Genomic DNA, 16,235 nt, shown 5'->3' with positions numbered 1-16,235 from the left:
TCCGTATCTAAAAATAGACGCTCTCATGCATATTCATGACCATCTCCACACGCGAGCCTTCGGGCTCGAGTATGGAGATGGTCATGAATATGCATGAGGGCGTCTATTTTTAGATACGGACTCCTGTGTTTGAAGTGAAATAAAAAAGTGATATGCGAGGTGGAATGTGATTGGTCAATAGAAGGGACATAACTCGTATTAGCCACTGGTGGTGCTACGATCGAACCCAGAAATTCCAGCCTAGTTCGGCACGGGTGGGAACTTGATTTTTACAGTGAGTTAACTCACTTGCCTCGGGAAGATGGGTTTCTACCTGCTTCGAGCTGGCACACCGTGATGTAACTGTTTTTACCCTATATACTTTATCCAGCTTACTCACTCACTCATTCATTATATTCTGCTTCATATTTTTATTTTGTTTCTCCTTCTTTTCATTGTCGTAGTCATGCTCATTAATCGCATTTTCATACCCCTCATTCAAACATACAAACATTCAGTTTCTGTATATGCATTTAGTTTCATCACACACCTCACTGTGACAGGAAAGGCACACTTGACCCGCCCGTTGCTGCATGAGATAATTGCAATAATATACAAGGAAGCTGGAACCGCGGATGTCACTACTACGTAAGTCTTTTGTTGATAAATCTAACTGCTTCCCGAATTAGAAGTGAAAGTGGTATCAAACAAAATGCTTGCTTAAATGGGAACAAACAAGTTACAGTAAACTACGGTTATAACGAACTCAAAGGGACTACTAATTGTAGTTCGTTATAAACGTAATTCGTTATAAGCATATATACAGTATAACTGCAGCAAATAGTCGGGACTAAAAAGTTAGTTCGTTATATCAGTTAGTTCGTTATAAGCGTGTTCGTTATAACCGTAGTTCACTGTATTAATGTCAGAAATTGCATTTGTGATATCTTCGATATTTCAGTATGACCTCATGTCGACTGTAAACATCTTATCAACTCTACAGACGTGGGACTTTGATGGCAGGTGGGTCACATTTACAACGTGGTATCGCTAGCCGCAAACACATCAGCAAATAAGGAAAATAGCAAGACTACAAGAAAAGCATTTTATTCACTGAAAATGCAAAGCAAGACAAAAACAAGTCTTCCACAAGGTAATATAATAAAACTGGGTGTCAGATAATACATATTTCAACTTCACAGTATTCCGGCAAAAGCTGTATAATTCTAATTCTTTAATGATAATCACTGGTCCTACTGAAAACACCAAAGAAGGGCATGTCCAAGACATGGCAATAGTGCATTCATGTGGTTACAGAATGATTGTCGTTGCGAACAAAGGCTATTGCCTATCTTTTACTCGTAGAATATGTGTTCTATTAATGTTCAGCTAAACTTCAATAATCGCCAACATCCGATGGGATGATGTAAATCCTGCTGGGGTCCATGCAGGTAGCAAAGGTACTGTAAGTCCCCGTGTTCTATTAATGTTCAGCTAAACTTCAATAATCGCCAACATCCGATGGGATGATGTAAATCCTGCTGGGGTCCATGCAGGTAGCAAAGGTACTGTAAGTCCCCGTGTTCTATTAATGTTCAGCTAAACTTCAATAATCGCCAACATCCGATGGGATGATGTAAATCCTGCTGGGGTCCATGCAGGTAGCAAAGGTACTGTAAGTCCCCATGGTCCCCAGTATGGTGATCTACCTTCAGTTGCTGGTGATCTATAGCCCGTTTTTATCATGTACAGTAAACTACGGTTATAACGAACTCAAAGGGACTACTTCTTGTAGTTCGTTATAACCGTAATTCGTTATAAGCATATATGCAGTATAACTGCAGCAAATAGTCGGGACTAAAAGTTAGTTCGTTATATCCGTTCGTTCGTTATAAGCGTGTTCGTTATAACCGTAGTTCACTGTATCTGCTTTCTCCATCAGGTGAAGGAGTAAGCATGCACTCCGAAACGTGTTCCCCATGATAACGAAGTTGACCTCCATATATTCTGTTCCTTATGTGATATTCTAGTTCTTTAACTGTCCTTCGTTGACAGGTTTTATAAAGTCTTCAGGATACATTGATAATGTAAATTTCTTATAAAAATATGACTGAAATAATTCTGATGGGACTTTAAATTTAAACTTACTCATACTCACTTACCCAATATTGCTTATATCAATGGTAGTATTCCCTGGAGCCAAGTAACTGATTGTACATTCTCGGGAAACACATGCCAGGGGTTCTATATATGCAAGACTCGCTGAATATTTTGTGAGGAATATGTTCTAATCATATACTGTGAATGTGTGACCGCCTCCGTGGTCAAGTGGCAGAGCGTCCGTCCGGGGACCACTGTCTTACAATGGGTGTCTCACTAATGGGATGTCTCAATAATGGGATGTAACCGGGGGTGCGATCCCCGACCGCGTCATACCAAAAGACGTCAAACGATATTACTTGTTGTTACACCGTCTGGCGCTAGGCATAAAGGGGCTAAAACAAGGACTGGTCGGCTCGGAGTCAGATTACTGTTTCTGAGTGGGGTAATCATGTTAAACTGCTGCATGGTATCTCAGTGGGATAGCACTATAAATCGCCATCAATCGGTACAAACACACACACACACACACACACACACACGCACGCACACTTACGGGCATTAATTGTCTGGCGATTTAGATTGCATCTGTAAGAAACAGGGTAATAACTCTGAGTGGTACGTGACAACATACATGAGACAGTCCTGGCCGGATGGTGATTATCTACGGCATGGCGTTTCATATTATAGGAGAGCAAACTGAATCGTGCAACTATATTAGGGAATGTTTTACGTAGACCTGGAAGTGAAGATGACCACATTGGTAAATAAATCACTCTTCACAAGAAATCCCACAGGAACATACGGTGGGTACACCTGAAAATGACACTATTGCATCCTAGCACAAAGAAGGTGTTCAGAAACATTTCAAACATAGGACCTATTCTACCCCGGATCTTCACAGGTGAGACAATATGTAGTCGACCCGTGAAGATCCGGTGTCTTAAGCAAGCCATGTTTGACCTAAAACGCGACTATGCTTGTCGTAAGAGGCAACTGACGTGATCGAGTGGTCAGGCTCGTTGACTTTCATCGATGCATGTCATCGTATCCCAATTGCATGGATTGATGCTCATGATGTCAATAGGTGGATTGTCTGGTCCAGACTCTATTTACAGACCGCCTTCATATAGCTGGAATATTGCTGAGTGCGGCGTTAAACAACAAACAAACAAACAATATGTAGTCAGTGACTAATGGGTGCTATGTACTGCGCACTGAATAATACATTCCACTGGTGTTACACAGATGTAAAGGAGTCCTCCTTTCCACTTCCCGGTCTGTCTGTCAAGCAAAATTCAAAGCCAACTCATGTCTTCATGCAGCATAATGATTTGAGGTGTTTTCTGAAGGTAGCGTTACAGAAACTATATATGAATGGATTGGAGATACTTTGTATGAAGTATGACCGCTCCAAGATGGCCCCAACTACAGGTGCCTCGTCGATGAGGTCGGGGTGTGCAGATCTGGCAACGATCAGGACTAGATAAGGGAGATAACTTAGGATGAATGTCAGCGTAATAAGAAAAAGTACCATTGTTATCTTGCTGGTTCCATGTTTCCCTTGAGAAGATGCTGACGTCGACGTTTGTCGTAGTATGGGCACTGCTGGCATGAATGTGGGGGAACTTGGTTGACTACAACTGTAGGTAATGACTGCCTGATCACTGCTTGACTGAGAAGAACCACTCTCACATCTCACATAGTTCTGTATAACACATGAAGGTGCTCCATTGTTAGCAGCGTCGCTGTAGGAATCCCCTCTAACCAGACTATTTGTATTGTTCCCCTCCCCTCCCTGTGTGGTGACACAGTTGAATGGTTGGACACAGTCTTTATCCGACGTCCTTGCAGAATGCTTTTTGCCACTTGAACATGGCGTTGGAGTGCTGTCTGAACTTCTGCATTCGGAAAGTCGTCTTCTGATAGTTTGCTTTCGACGAATCTGGCGCCATATCAATCCATACAACACAACGAGGGACACTACGGCTCCAACGAAAAGGAACATCTGAATTCCAGAATACACTATGTGAAGGTTAGAGTCCTCATTTCTTTGACTGCATATTGTGGCATTAATCTGACCTACGGGTATAGTTTTAGGTCCATCTATGACAGACGAGGGGATCGTGAACAGTCCTGAGACAACACAGCATATAATGCACGATAGTTTTGCTGAATAAGGTGTCATCTGTCTCTTGAAGGGCCGGCATATCTTTCTGTACCGATCCACGGCCACGACCAGCAACACGACAGCAGACGACATGGTGAAGAAGGTAACACACATCATTATTAACTCACACAACCCAAACGTCCCAAAACTTGCAGTGTATTTCAGCTCCAGGATGTGAAGTGGTATGCTGACAGTACAGGTAAGTAGGTCTAGAATCCCCATGACAACAATAAAACAGCGGTTGTTGCTAGGTTTGAACTTAAAATAGTACACATAACACACCAAAGAATTGCCCACGGCACCCACGGCCAAGAGAACGGCGAGAAATACGATGACGGGCAGGTTCAGACGGGCGAACATGGTGTTGTATTGGTGGACAGTGCTCATGTTGAACGACATGTTGAGTAGAATTAGCATCTGCCTTTGTTAACGCGTGATGAGGAAATGGCAAGATGAGTCCTGGATGAAATTGAAAGTTGATTGTTATCACAACAAAAAACGAAATAGAATTCTTCCGCTTAGGCATTTAATCCTGATATAAGTACAAGATGACATAAATAGAACCTACCAGATTCGCCCATGTGCCATCGCCTTCTGTTGAGTTAAAATTTAACGTCGCATCGGCATTATTTCAGCCATATATGGACCGGGCATTGCGCAATAGCCTTGAGCCTTTGTAAACAAATTGCAAGTTGTATTTCTTAATTCAATAGCTGACCATGGCAAGTCCTTTGTTCAAAAGCGAAAGCAAGTATTTTCAAAACATTTATGCAATTATGGCTAGATGATTGATAGGATCGAGCCCCTCTTACCCACCCGTCTAGGTGATGTAAGGGTCGAATTTGTTTATAGGGCACAGGAACACTATTCCTGGAACATGAACTCCAGTGTTCCATCGAAAATGGGACCAAACCCTCGGCAAATAGGTTGCCCAATCTGATCGCCTCTAACGACCAGCGGGGCGGTCGGTAAGCCTAGTGGTTGAAGCGTTCCTTCGTCACGCCGAAGATCCGGGTTCGATTCCCGACATGGGTACAATGTGTGAAGCCCATTTGTCGTGTCTCCCGCCGTGATATTGCTAAAAGCGGCGTAAAACCTCACTCACTCTAACGACTAGCAGTGGGGTGCTAGGGAAACCTTCTACATTTCTGGGTCCCAACGGGCTATATTCTCATGGACACTGCTGATGATGTCATTACCTTACAGAATCGGTATCCATGTTTGACATGGATGTCCTTATCCTATATACATGTTTGTTTGTTTGTTGTTTAAGGCCGCACAATATTCCATATGACGGCGGTCTGTAAATAAACGAGTCTGGACCAGACAGTCCAGTGATTAATATCATGAGTATCGATCCACGCAATTGGGATCGATGACATGCATCAACTAAGTCAGCGAGCCTGACCACCCGATCCCGTTAGTCGCCTCTTACGACAAGCATAGTCGCCTTTTACGGCAGGCATGGGTTGCTGAAGACCTATTCTACCCCGGATCTTCACGGGTCCTATATACATGTACAGTATGTACACTATCAAAGGCCAATTGCGTGGATTGATGCTCATGATATCAATCATTGGACTGGTCATAGAGCTGGAATATTGCTGAGTGCGGCGTTAAACAACAAACTAAACACTATCAAAGGCCTCGCAAAGTTGTGCTGCATAAAGTCAACAATGAGGCTTATCAAATGGATAACCACACAATTTCAACACACAAGCGGTATGTGGATACCCTTCTCGACATTCATCTTCCACTCATTGTTTTCTCATACTGTGTATATGAGGTTTTGTGTGTTGTGTGAACACAAAATACTTCCCCCTCACTACAAAATGACATCTCACTGAGGTTCCTCTCTAATAGACTGTGACCTGATTAAATTGTCTCTTTTTCACTTTTGTGAACGTACTGCATGGACATGTGGCGTAAGATGGTAAATCAGAATAGGTCTGATGAACGTGAGTGACTTAACTGAATTGGACTGTTTAACCCCTTTGCTCATGGCAGGTCTGCCAAACACACGAGACCCGTGAAGATTCGGGGTAGAATAGGTCTTCAGCAACCCATGCTTGCCGTAAAAGGCGACTATGATTGTCGTAGGAGGTCAGGCATCGTGTGGTCAGGCTTGCTGACTTGGCTGATGCATGTCATCGATCCCAATTGCGTGGATCAATGCAGATGATATTAATCACTGGATTGTCTGGTCCAGACTCCATTATTTACAGACCGCTGGCATATTGCTGAGTGCAGAGTTAAACAACAAAGCAACCAACAAAACACACGACTGTTGTTTTCAATAATACAATAACTGGCTACATTAACTTCCCTGTGTCAATGTCTATTAAACGTCCTGCTTCTTTTATCACGTATATGCGGAGAAACTTAAGCAACACTCTCATTATAATTCTCATCAATAAGTAACAAGGCGAACATCCTCTAACGGTTTAACAATGTAAGAGTTTTAATCGCATACAAAATTATAGAAAATGTATACTTGCCATGTATGCGTGTAACCGGCGGGCACGGGTGACTTAGTGGCTGGAAGATAACTCCGTGCGTCCATGCACTCTTAGGTCCTGCTTGTGGGCACGACTCTTGTTCTACTACTCGGAAAGTGTGTCATCTCATAGTTCCGTTCCACTTTACTACAAATAGATGAGTGAATTGTCATTTTATGACAATAGAATTTTCGTTAATCGAACAGCTCCACTTTCAGTCAAGAACATTATGACGTTAAGATTAGCGTATACTCTGTGTAGCGACATATAGCATCACCACAAAACGAAAACATTGTGGGATTCTGCTGAATTAAACGTTATGGGAATGTTTTAAATGCTAAAGTCTGGACTAGGCTAGCCAGTCGTCGATGACGCTATCAACGGCCGCCGCATTCGTGTAGATGTCACAAGACCAGTCAAGTCAGAGTTGATCATGAATGTGAGTTGATATCATCTGATGCTGAATGTAATTATAAGAATTGACTTTCACTTTGTGTGTATCATTGGATTCATGGAGTGAGGACCAAACTGTTTGAACGTCGGATCTTTACAGTCAAAGGGATTAACTTTAAAGGACCAGTTTTCTTTAAATGCGATGAATTGTGACATTATAAAGTTGTATATAGGTAGATGTAAACACATTTGATGATACATATGCGAGGATTTTAGTTTATTTTGACAGCCCGTGCCAAGTCGGACTAACTATACCTCTTTTATTTGCAATCTAGCTCGGCCACAACTACATAATTTTCAAGCGATTTACTCGCTGCGCGCTTTTGGTTTGAGATCGTACATTAATGCCATGTATGTTGCATCAATAAGATGTAGGTATGGTCGTCGTTAATGGTGTAAGTAGCCAATATTAACGTTGGCCCGTCTTGGCCTGGCCCGGCCCGACTTTTAGGCAACCCCATAAAGATGTTATCCTCACTTGATACTCCACCTTCTAATGGCTCTCAAAGAAGCAGCTTAGCCTGGTTTACCAATTACCAGTAGTAATTGGTGAAGTGGGAATTTCCTTTAAAAACATTGTATAAAATGTATTGAGAAAGTCCTCTAATTACATTTAATTGGAATCCATTGGAACCGTTTTATCATGGACATTTTATGTTTTTGGTCGACCGAACTCATTTTACGCTCCTTTGATATCATACGAATATGGTTAAGTTGGTGGAGTTAGAAGTACGTATGTAATGGAGGACGCGGGCAGCGATGACTCCAATGAAAACATTGCTAGCTGCAAAGCCATGTCGGCTAAGAAAAGACGACTTTCTTCATCATCATCATCCAACAATGACACTCATAAAACACCCAAAAAGACTGATTCGTGCAGTCATTCCGCTGGCCAGGTACTGTGAACCTTGTATTACTAACGATACATTTTCTTTTGTTAACACCCGGACAATACCGGTGTACTATAATACCGGAAGGGCGAGTAAAATATCAAACATATAATAATCCAAGTGTTCTTGAGTGAGTTCGAGTTTGGTGGAGAATGTTATGTATTTCAAGATACGCAGTCACGTGCCTACCAATATCGTACAAAACTGTTTTGTTCTGGGTTCAATATTTAAATAGTTACTTTCACCTAGATTTTCTACGACAGTGGTCATACAGAAGTAAACGTTCTTTTTTCATTTGTTCGACTTTTTTGGTGAGGAGCACGAGACCAGTTAGTTCGTTTATTTCTTCTTTGCTGGTACTCTTATGTTTAATGGTCTGTCACAGGATGCCCCTTCTCGGAGCTCTTGTAGAATAAGGCAACGGCAGACTAGACAGTTTGTGATGCCCTCCAGACACGAAATCTGGGATGCCATTCCAACAACCAAGACCCCCGAGAAGAGTCATATTGACTTGAAGCCTCGAAAACTTGTCAACAATTTTACACGAGTGTAAGTACAGTTAAGTGACACATATGTTGCATTCAAACTTTTCATATGAATGTAAGGGTGAAGAGAGATTGGTTCAAAGTGTTTGTCTTCCTATGATGAAGGTGTGTTACAAGTCATTGCAGTGATGTGTGTCATGATGTCAAGTATTGATGAGACGAGGCTGCCGTAGAAATTCAGATACACAACATAGTAAATACATGTGTTTTTAGAATAACATGCAAAGATCAAAGACGCAGAAACATTTATGAGGAGCATCTGATTTAAAAAAATATATTTTATTGATGACAATCTGGATTGGGAAAAGCACATCTTGCTTACACGACCATCTCCAGAAATACTTCATACATATAGTCATCATCATAAACATATATTGTGTATTAAAAATGTAGCATAAAATAAGGGGAAAAAATATAATTGATAAAATCGAAGGTATATCTTGTAATAACATGCCCTAAAACTTCATTTCTACTTTTCGAAAAGTTTACATTACCAAACAAAATTGTATCAACCTAAGGCCTACACCACTTTTGGAGAACTCAGAAATTAGTTGGGAATGGAATTTTGTACACCTATAATTAAGGCATTCAAGAAAATAATGAAAAGCATTTTTACTTTCTGAACCATTATGGCATGATTGGGTGACCAAGATTTACACCAAATAGATCATATTTCATAGAGCAATGTGAATGCCTAGTAAAAGCCTAGTATAAGCCTAGTATGAAGACCCTATAGTTATTTTGTCACCCTGTAAGAAGAATTTGCGCACATAATGTACATATAATACATAATCTAATGCACACATACATTCTGTGAGTGAATAATCGAGCTATATCACATGTTTACGGTTAACTATACTGTGTTCACTACAGCACCCACCGCTACAACCACGACCCCGTCTACACAAGTGATGAGGGCTCGTCTTTAGATGGCTTCCTGGCGATGGACGACGACAGTAGCAGTGACAGTAGTGACTCAGACTTCTGTGACGACACACCCCTGGAGGTTCGTGGAGACGAATACAAAGGCTATTGTTAGAGACCATTTTGTCCCCAAACTGCTGCAACAGTTATCATTGATTTGGGTACATGTACTTAAATTTTAATATCCCCACAGAAATTGGAAAGAAAATGACTTTATGTTGGAGGTATTCGTGGTGAATAATGTGATATTTGACTTTACTGATTCTCCAATATAAACAAGAAGCAACACTGATTGCTTGTGGTATAGTTTTGACACTGATCGCTTGCCGATTCTGGGCAAAGTGAGTGAATCTGGTCATGCATGGCCATGTATAAGTGCAATAGTTCATTTCTCCTCACCCACCTCCATGCTGGACTAGTCAAACTGTGACATGGTATTCGTGAGCAACGATCCACGCCATCAAGGCAGGATGACACTCGGACACTCACAGAAGCTGACCACCAATCCACTTATGATTTTGCTGACTGGGTGAACAGTGTATATGTATCTGTTTGTGTTTTTTTTACTTCAGCCCGATCCTCGCAAGAAGAAGACAAAGCACCGTGTGAAAAACCGAAGACTTATTCAGCCATCATCTGGGTCCGACACTGATTCAAGGTTACCGGAAGAACGTGACAACGAGGACAAAGATGTCCGAAAATTGCTTCGTCAAAAATTACTTAAGAAGACTAACAGCGTTGACGGAACCGTTGATGGCGACACTGGGGTTGGAGAGGTTGGAACCGAAGCCGTTGTAGTGGGCCTAAAGACAGATGTGAAGAAGTCAAGTAAGGTCATAGCAAGTAGTTCTGATGAGGACAAACCATCGAATAGGGGGGATACGTCTAGAAGATCATCCTTACGCAGAAAGAAATCAAGGAATAATTATAGCATCCGTGATTCGAATACAGGCGATAATGATAATGATGCTAATCAGGCTGTGAGAAAGCAAAATAAGGATGGTCGCCGTGTTCCTGCAATTCCATCTTCACATGATCCAAACACTAAGAGCACTGCTACAGACGACGACGATGATGGGAGTAGGAATGACACTTCCGATAGAGCACTAGAAGATGATAGCGAAGATAGTGTACCAAGAACAATGAGGAAGAAACGGAAATCCCTTCTGGATAGTGGTAGTGACAATGAGAGTGGTAGTGACAATGGTTGTGGTAGCGACAGACCCAAAGCAAGGCGAGACAGAGCTGTCGGTCAGAAGGATAGACGTAACAGTTTGTTTAAGGACTTCAAACAAGCCCGAGCCAAATATGAAAAAAACACCAAACATGACAGATAGTCAACTCACTTGCCTACAAGTGGTAACCGACAGGTCACTTGGTATTTCTAAGCAAATATACGGGCTGGAGATATAACTTTAGTGGACTGTCTATTTCTGTCCCTTCAGGGGATGACGGTTATCAACTTAAGCCTCTCAGAAAGGAAAATAGTCCGGAATATCATTTCAGCGTTTTATTTTGATATTTTGTTATGTTTTGCTTTTACAAATAAAAGATAAAAATATAAAAAATATATTTATATTTAGAGAAACTTAACTTTACATCCAATATTGATTACAACACTGGCGTACCACTAGATACCATGCCGCAGTTTAACATGAATCCCCCATTTAGACACAGTATACTGACTGTGAGCCGATCAGCCTTTGTTTTTTTCACCTTAATTCAGAGCGCCAGGAAGGGTAACAACAAGTACCATCTTTTAACGTATTTTGGTATGACGCGGCCGGGTATCGAACCCCCGACCTTCCGCTCTTTGGGCGGAAGCTCTATCACTCGACCATGGAGACGATGACATGCAACAACCAAGTAACCGAGCCTGATCACCCGATCCCGCCTCTTACATCAAGCACGGGCTACTGAAGACCAATACTAACCTGTATCTTCACGGGTCTATCAACAGGTAATAGTATTCCAAGTAGACTGACACTCGAAAGTTGAAAGTCAAATTTATTTCTGTATAAAACATCGTCCATAAGTGATTTGTGTCAGCATTACCAAAACGACAGACGCGAAACATGGAGGAATTTGACATCGATCATATTCAAGGGAGAATATTTCAGTCACAAATATTATCTGGTCAATACAATGCCATGTCACGCCACTACATTTAGCACATTCTTAGATGTAGTTACTTTTTTTTTTCTTTTGTTGGTATGAATAGGTAAATACGAACGCACCGTAACATACATCGACAGAATAGATCTGTAATCGGAAGGTTTACATAGTTGTGTGTAAATGGTCAAGTCATACACAGTTTCCTCATGAAAAATGACTCTGAATAATATGTTTTATGTCAAAACCTGAAAATCAACCCATTCACTTAGTGGTTACGACATTCCATCATATTAGCTGCGTTATAGCGAATACGAAGGTATGACTTTACCTCAACAACCTGATATAAATATTTATCATATGTGTGGGTTTCTCGGCTGGATAAAGCCCACGGATTAAAACGGCATCTGTTGGGGTCATATGCGGATAGAGATGCAAATATCAAATGTCAAGGAAGGACCACTTTCACTGTTTATAAACAGACATGGCGTCGTCCTTGTCATTCAGCGATCGTGTTAGAATTAACCATCGGGAACCTGGAGAAACTACTTGGATAATTGCTATCCTTAACAAAAGAATATTCTCGTATATATATACTGAAAATCAGTGTCTAACCGTGACGTAGCTAAGGCAAACGCATCCGCGTGATAACCTCTATTACCACGACTGAGACAATCTGCTTTATGTGATACTGTTCAGAGCTGGCAGTGATCCGATCTGCAATATTTTGTCCCGATCTCGTCCCGGTTGCTCTGATCCGGGACACTGGCGCGATCATCACGTTTGGTCTAGTTGAGATATAAATAGAAACATACGACATGTTATTAATTATATAAAAGCACCCTCTCTGTGGCCTGAGCGTTTGCACTGCTGGCTAGCGTAATACAACAACTCAACGGCATGTTAAATGTAATTCGTCCGGGGATGTCACGCGGAGCGGTGGCACCTTCAATGTGTTGATGTGAATGCGGAAGTAACCAACCACCTGATCATACCTGACGACAGGGCAAAACAACATCGGCTACTCGAACAAGGAATACGCGCTTGGATCTGGAAAATATGAGTAGATGTCATTATATATGGATTAATTAATGAATAGGAGTTATTGTAAGTTAAATTTTAATCATGTCAATCGGTCTCCGCGCGAACTATAATTTATGCGCTTCCAACCCTCGAAGCATTCCACAGTTACGTCCCTTGGTACGAAACGCTACCGTGGTACAAGGGTGCTATTAATTTTGTAATGTGAACAGAAATTTGTTTTATCAGTTAAATTGTTAATGAAACGATTACTCCTCGTTAGTTTCTGAAAGCATGAAATCTTCTAGAGTGTATTTTCCTTTTAACATGTTTAAATTAGATCTTGATTTGAATTGTTTGACCTTGAATGCGATATACTGAAACACAAAAACGCATATTCGATATTTTTGCTAGAGCGGATCGAGCATTTTCACAAGGAAAGGGTACGGACTCCTTAACCATTCCCCTCTGGATCCGCCTATGTTTTGTAACATAATGGCCACAAAAATCAACTTAAGTTGTTCTGGGTTTTAGGCATGAGATTATCAAACACAACAATGTCGCACGTTTTAGAATCTCACCCGATGTGTTTGTAGATGGACTTCAGCACAAAACACATCTTTTCTGGTATATAGTTAAAGTTGGTTATATGTTTTCAGCGTATATGCTGATAGGGATGGAAATATCAAACGTCAAGTAGGATCGATTTCTTCCAGTGTTTATAAACAAACACGGCGTCGCCCTTGTCATTCAGCGATCGATTCAGAATTAACCATCGGGAATTTGGAGAAACTACTGGTATGATTGCTATCCTTATCAAAAGAATAGTCTAATAAACTGAAAATCTATTCTGGTATATAGTTAAAGTTGATTATGTGTTTTTAGTGTCTTTTAGTGTATGACATATGTTAATGATCTTCAACATAGATGTTATTGATCTTTTTAACAAAACTCGAGACATTCTGCAAGTTCGATGATGCGGCGTTACGCAACATTCATTCACTCATAGAATATATGAAGCATGTTTTTATTCTCAGTAGATTCATAAACAGATCAAATCATGAAACCAATGTTGTTACAGAGTAAATTACGTATTGAGCAAGGGGGGAATTAAGATATACGATAATTATTATTAAAATTCAAAATGTTTAAGGCCTCACATGGAATCACAGAATCAAAAAGAGTTTCAGTGTGATCTTCTTAAATCTACTTGGTCCCTGTACTGATTATCCCTGAACTGTCCTATAGACGTCTTCATCTTGGTGGGGCGGTGTGGTAGCCTAGTGGTTAAATCGTTCGCTCTTCAATTCGTTCGCTCTGGGTTCGATTCCCATCATGGGTACTATGAATGATGTTCGTTTCTGGTGTCCTCCGTCGTGATATTGCTCGAATATCGTTAGAAGCGGCGTAAAACCATACTCACTCACTCTTCATCTTGGTCCCCCAAAAAGGCCTCCACAGCGGCAATACATCGTCTTTACTGGTAAAAAACATGCTAGTGTGATTTAATAGCAACAGTATGCAATGTGATCCCAATAGTGTCAGCGATATGCTGAACTGTAAAACGTCAGTTAGCCATACCCATGCAGTGGACAGCCTCGCTTTTTGTTTCAGACGAGGCATCTTTAGGATGACCATACCTTAGGGTCATCGTCTGCGCTACTTTTGCATCGCTTAAATTCAGCAGCCAATTTCTCAACAGTTAATTGTGAGGGGCAGTCATCCCCAAGCGCTTTTGATATCGCTGTGTATCTGCTTTGGTACATTCCTCTTTTAATGCAGGTACTTAATAACCATTTGGCAATTCTCTCTAACCCCTATATTCTTAAGTTCACTTCTCGAAAACAGAATAATGCAATTATCTGTTTGTAGCTTGGTGTTATATCTTCCTAGAAATAATATTCTTCTTCATACACGTGTTGAAAACCTCAGATTACACACGAAACAATATATATATGAGATCACGAACCCGTTTTACTCTTCTATACAAGATGACCACAAACATGATGTCTTTTTAAACATTCCATATGTGTTATTTCCCACAGGTTCTTGTCGTCTCATGGCGTCACAGACAGCAAGTTTGTTATGCAGCTTCCCCGCGCGGATACATGAGAGCACAGGCAGGGTTATGAAGGACGTCCGTGAAGAATGGATTCGAGATATCGTTGTCTTAAGAGAAGACAGGATCGTTGTGTCAGATTTTGGCAACGGTTTGAAGTTATTCGACTCCCAGGGCTTGCCGTTGAGCAAGATCCGCAGGCCCATTCGAGTCTGCGCCGTGACATCATTGTCACCCACACTCATTGCTTCCACAATAAATTTCGATAGCGATCCACAGACTGTTCTTGTCACCGTCGACCTTGACACTGGTGAAATGAAGGTTCTCAAAACTGTTAGCACAACCATCAATTACCGTGGCATTGTGGGAATTGACGAACACACGTGGGCAGCGAGCACTGCTTGGTGGAACGGCGGCGGTGGCATCTACATACTCAACGACGATGGTGAGGTTGAGCGATCCTACAATTGTCCAGAAAAATCCAAAGTCATGATGCAGTGTTCATTACACATGACTGTATCGCCCAATGGAGATTTTATTGCGTCGGACGGAAACGCGGGAAAAGTCGTGGGAGTTGACCCCAAAGCAGACGACAATCCTGTAAAGTTTGTGTACGACGGAGAGAAGGGTCACACCTTAGAGGTCCCCCTTGGGGTTGCATGTGACGCCCAGTGTCGGATTTATGTAGCGGATCAGCGTCTCAACCATGTCGTCGTGTTGTCGTCTGATGGCAAGTATATACAAACGATAGTGGATTCAAAACAGCTGCAAAAACCAAGCGGCATATGTGTGTTTAAAGACAAGCTGTACGTTGTGGAGAAGGTGGGGTCAGTCAAAGTGTTCCAACTTGCAGATCAGTAATTACTGTATGGAGATGATCTGTCTTGTGGTGGGAGTTCTTTTGGGATTTTGTCCACGAAGTCCGCCCTGATGAGATGAAAACAGCCTGATAACAATTAAGGTTAAGAAAAACATACAACTTTATGGAAAACCAGCTACACGCAATAAACCAGAAGTTGTTATCCATAAAGTTGTACTTTTTTTGTTTGTTTTTGTTTTTGTTTTGTTTATTGTTTGTTTTTCTTATTTTTTCCAACTTCTAGAATAAATGATGAAGGAGTAAGCATATACTCCGAAACGTTGTGTTCCTCATAATAAAGAAGTTGACATCCATATATTCTCTTCCTTATGTGAATCACTTCTCAAATGCCTTTCAAAGAACTGAACTTCTAGAATGCCAATCAAACGGTTAATGATTAAGGTGATTCGTTCCACTGTAACAGAGCACGAAGGTGGGTGTTTGAGGTGAGGGTTGGATGGGTGTGTGTTGATTTTGGTCTTATTGTTACTTAAGCCACGTGCTATCCTAAGTATGGTTATGGAGGTTAATGGCGTAACAAGGTCACAGACTGACCATATGGGATCGAACATGTTTTTTTGTATGTAAGGCCTTTATTAGGGACACGGGTAGGCGCTGACCAAGAG

At 41.3% G+C, this 16,235-nt stretch overlaps 3 protein-coding genes across 3 annotated transcripts; 2 read left to right on the top strand and 1 right to left on the bottom strand.

The window, feature by feature from the left end:
* Positions 1-3,143: 3,143 nt before the first annotated feature.
* LOC139461250 (neuropeptide S receptor-like) lies at positions 3,144-4,666 on the bottom strand. The gene has a single exon (XM_071242890.1). It carries the CDS (start codon positions 4,664-4,666, stop codon positions 3,389-3,391), a length of 1,278 nt encoding a protein of 425 aa, XP_071098991.1. The 3' UTR covers positions 3,144-3,388.
* A 3,262-nt stretch (positions 4,667-7,928) lies between these two features.
* On the top strand, positions 7,929-11,121 carry LOC139461239 (dentin sialophosphoprotein-like). Its single transcript, XM_071242880.1, has 4 exons — positions 7,929-8,096; positions 8,476-8,639; positions 9,509-9,641; positions 10,132-11,121. The coding sequence occupies exons 1-4, from the start codon at positions 7,941-7,943 to the stop codon at positions 10,894-10,896; spliced, it is 1,218 nt and encodes a 405-aa protein (XP_071098981.1). The 5' UTR covers positions 7,929-7,940; the 3' UTR covers positions 10,897-11,121.
* A 1,413-nt stretch (positions 11,122-12,534) lies between these two features.
* On the top strand, positions 12,535-15,847 carry LOC139461231 (uncharacterized). Its single transcript, XM_071242870.1, has 2 exons — positions 12,535-12,778; positions 14,737-15,847. Exons 1-2 carry the CDS (start codon positions 12,763-12,765, stop codon positions 15,609-15,611), a joined length of 891 nt encoding a protein of 296 aa, XP_071098971.1. The 5' UTR covers positions 12,535-12,762; the 3' UTR covers positions 15,612-15,847.
* Positions 15,848-16,235: the final 388 nt, after the last annotated feature.

Source organism: Haliotis cracherodii, unplaced genomic scaffold, assembly GCF_022045235.1.
Source record: "Haliotis cracherodii isolate W230 unplaced genomic scaffold, xgHalCrac1.p SCAF_1, whole genome shotgun sequence".
NCBI lineage: Eukaryota > Metazoa > Mollusca > Gastropoda > Lepetellida > Haliotidae > Haliotis > Haliotis cracherodii.
Note: the sequence above shows the minus strand (reverse complement) of the source record. Positions and strands in the feature narration are given on the sequence as shown.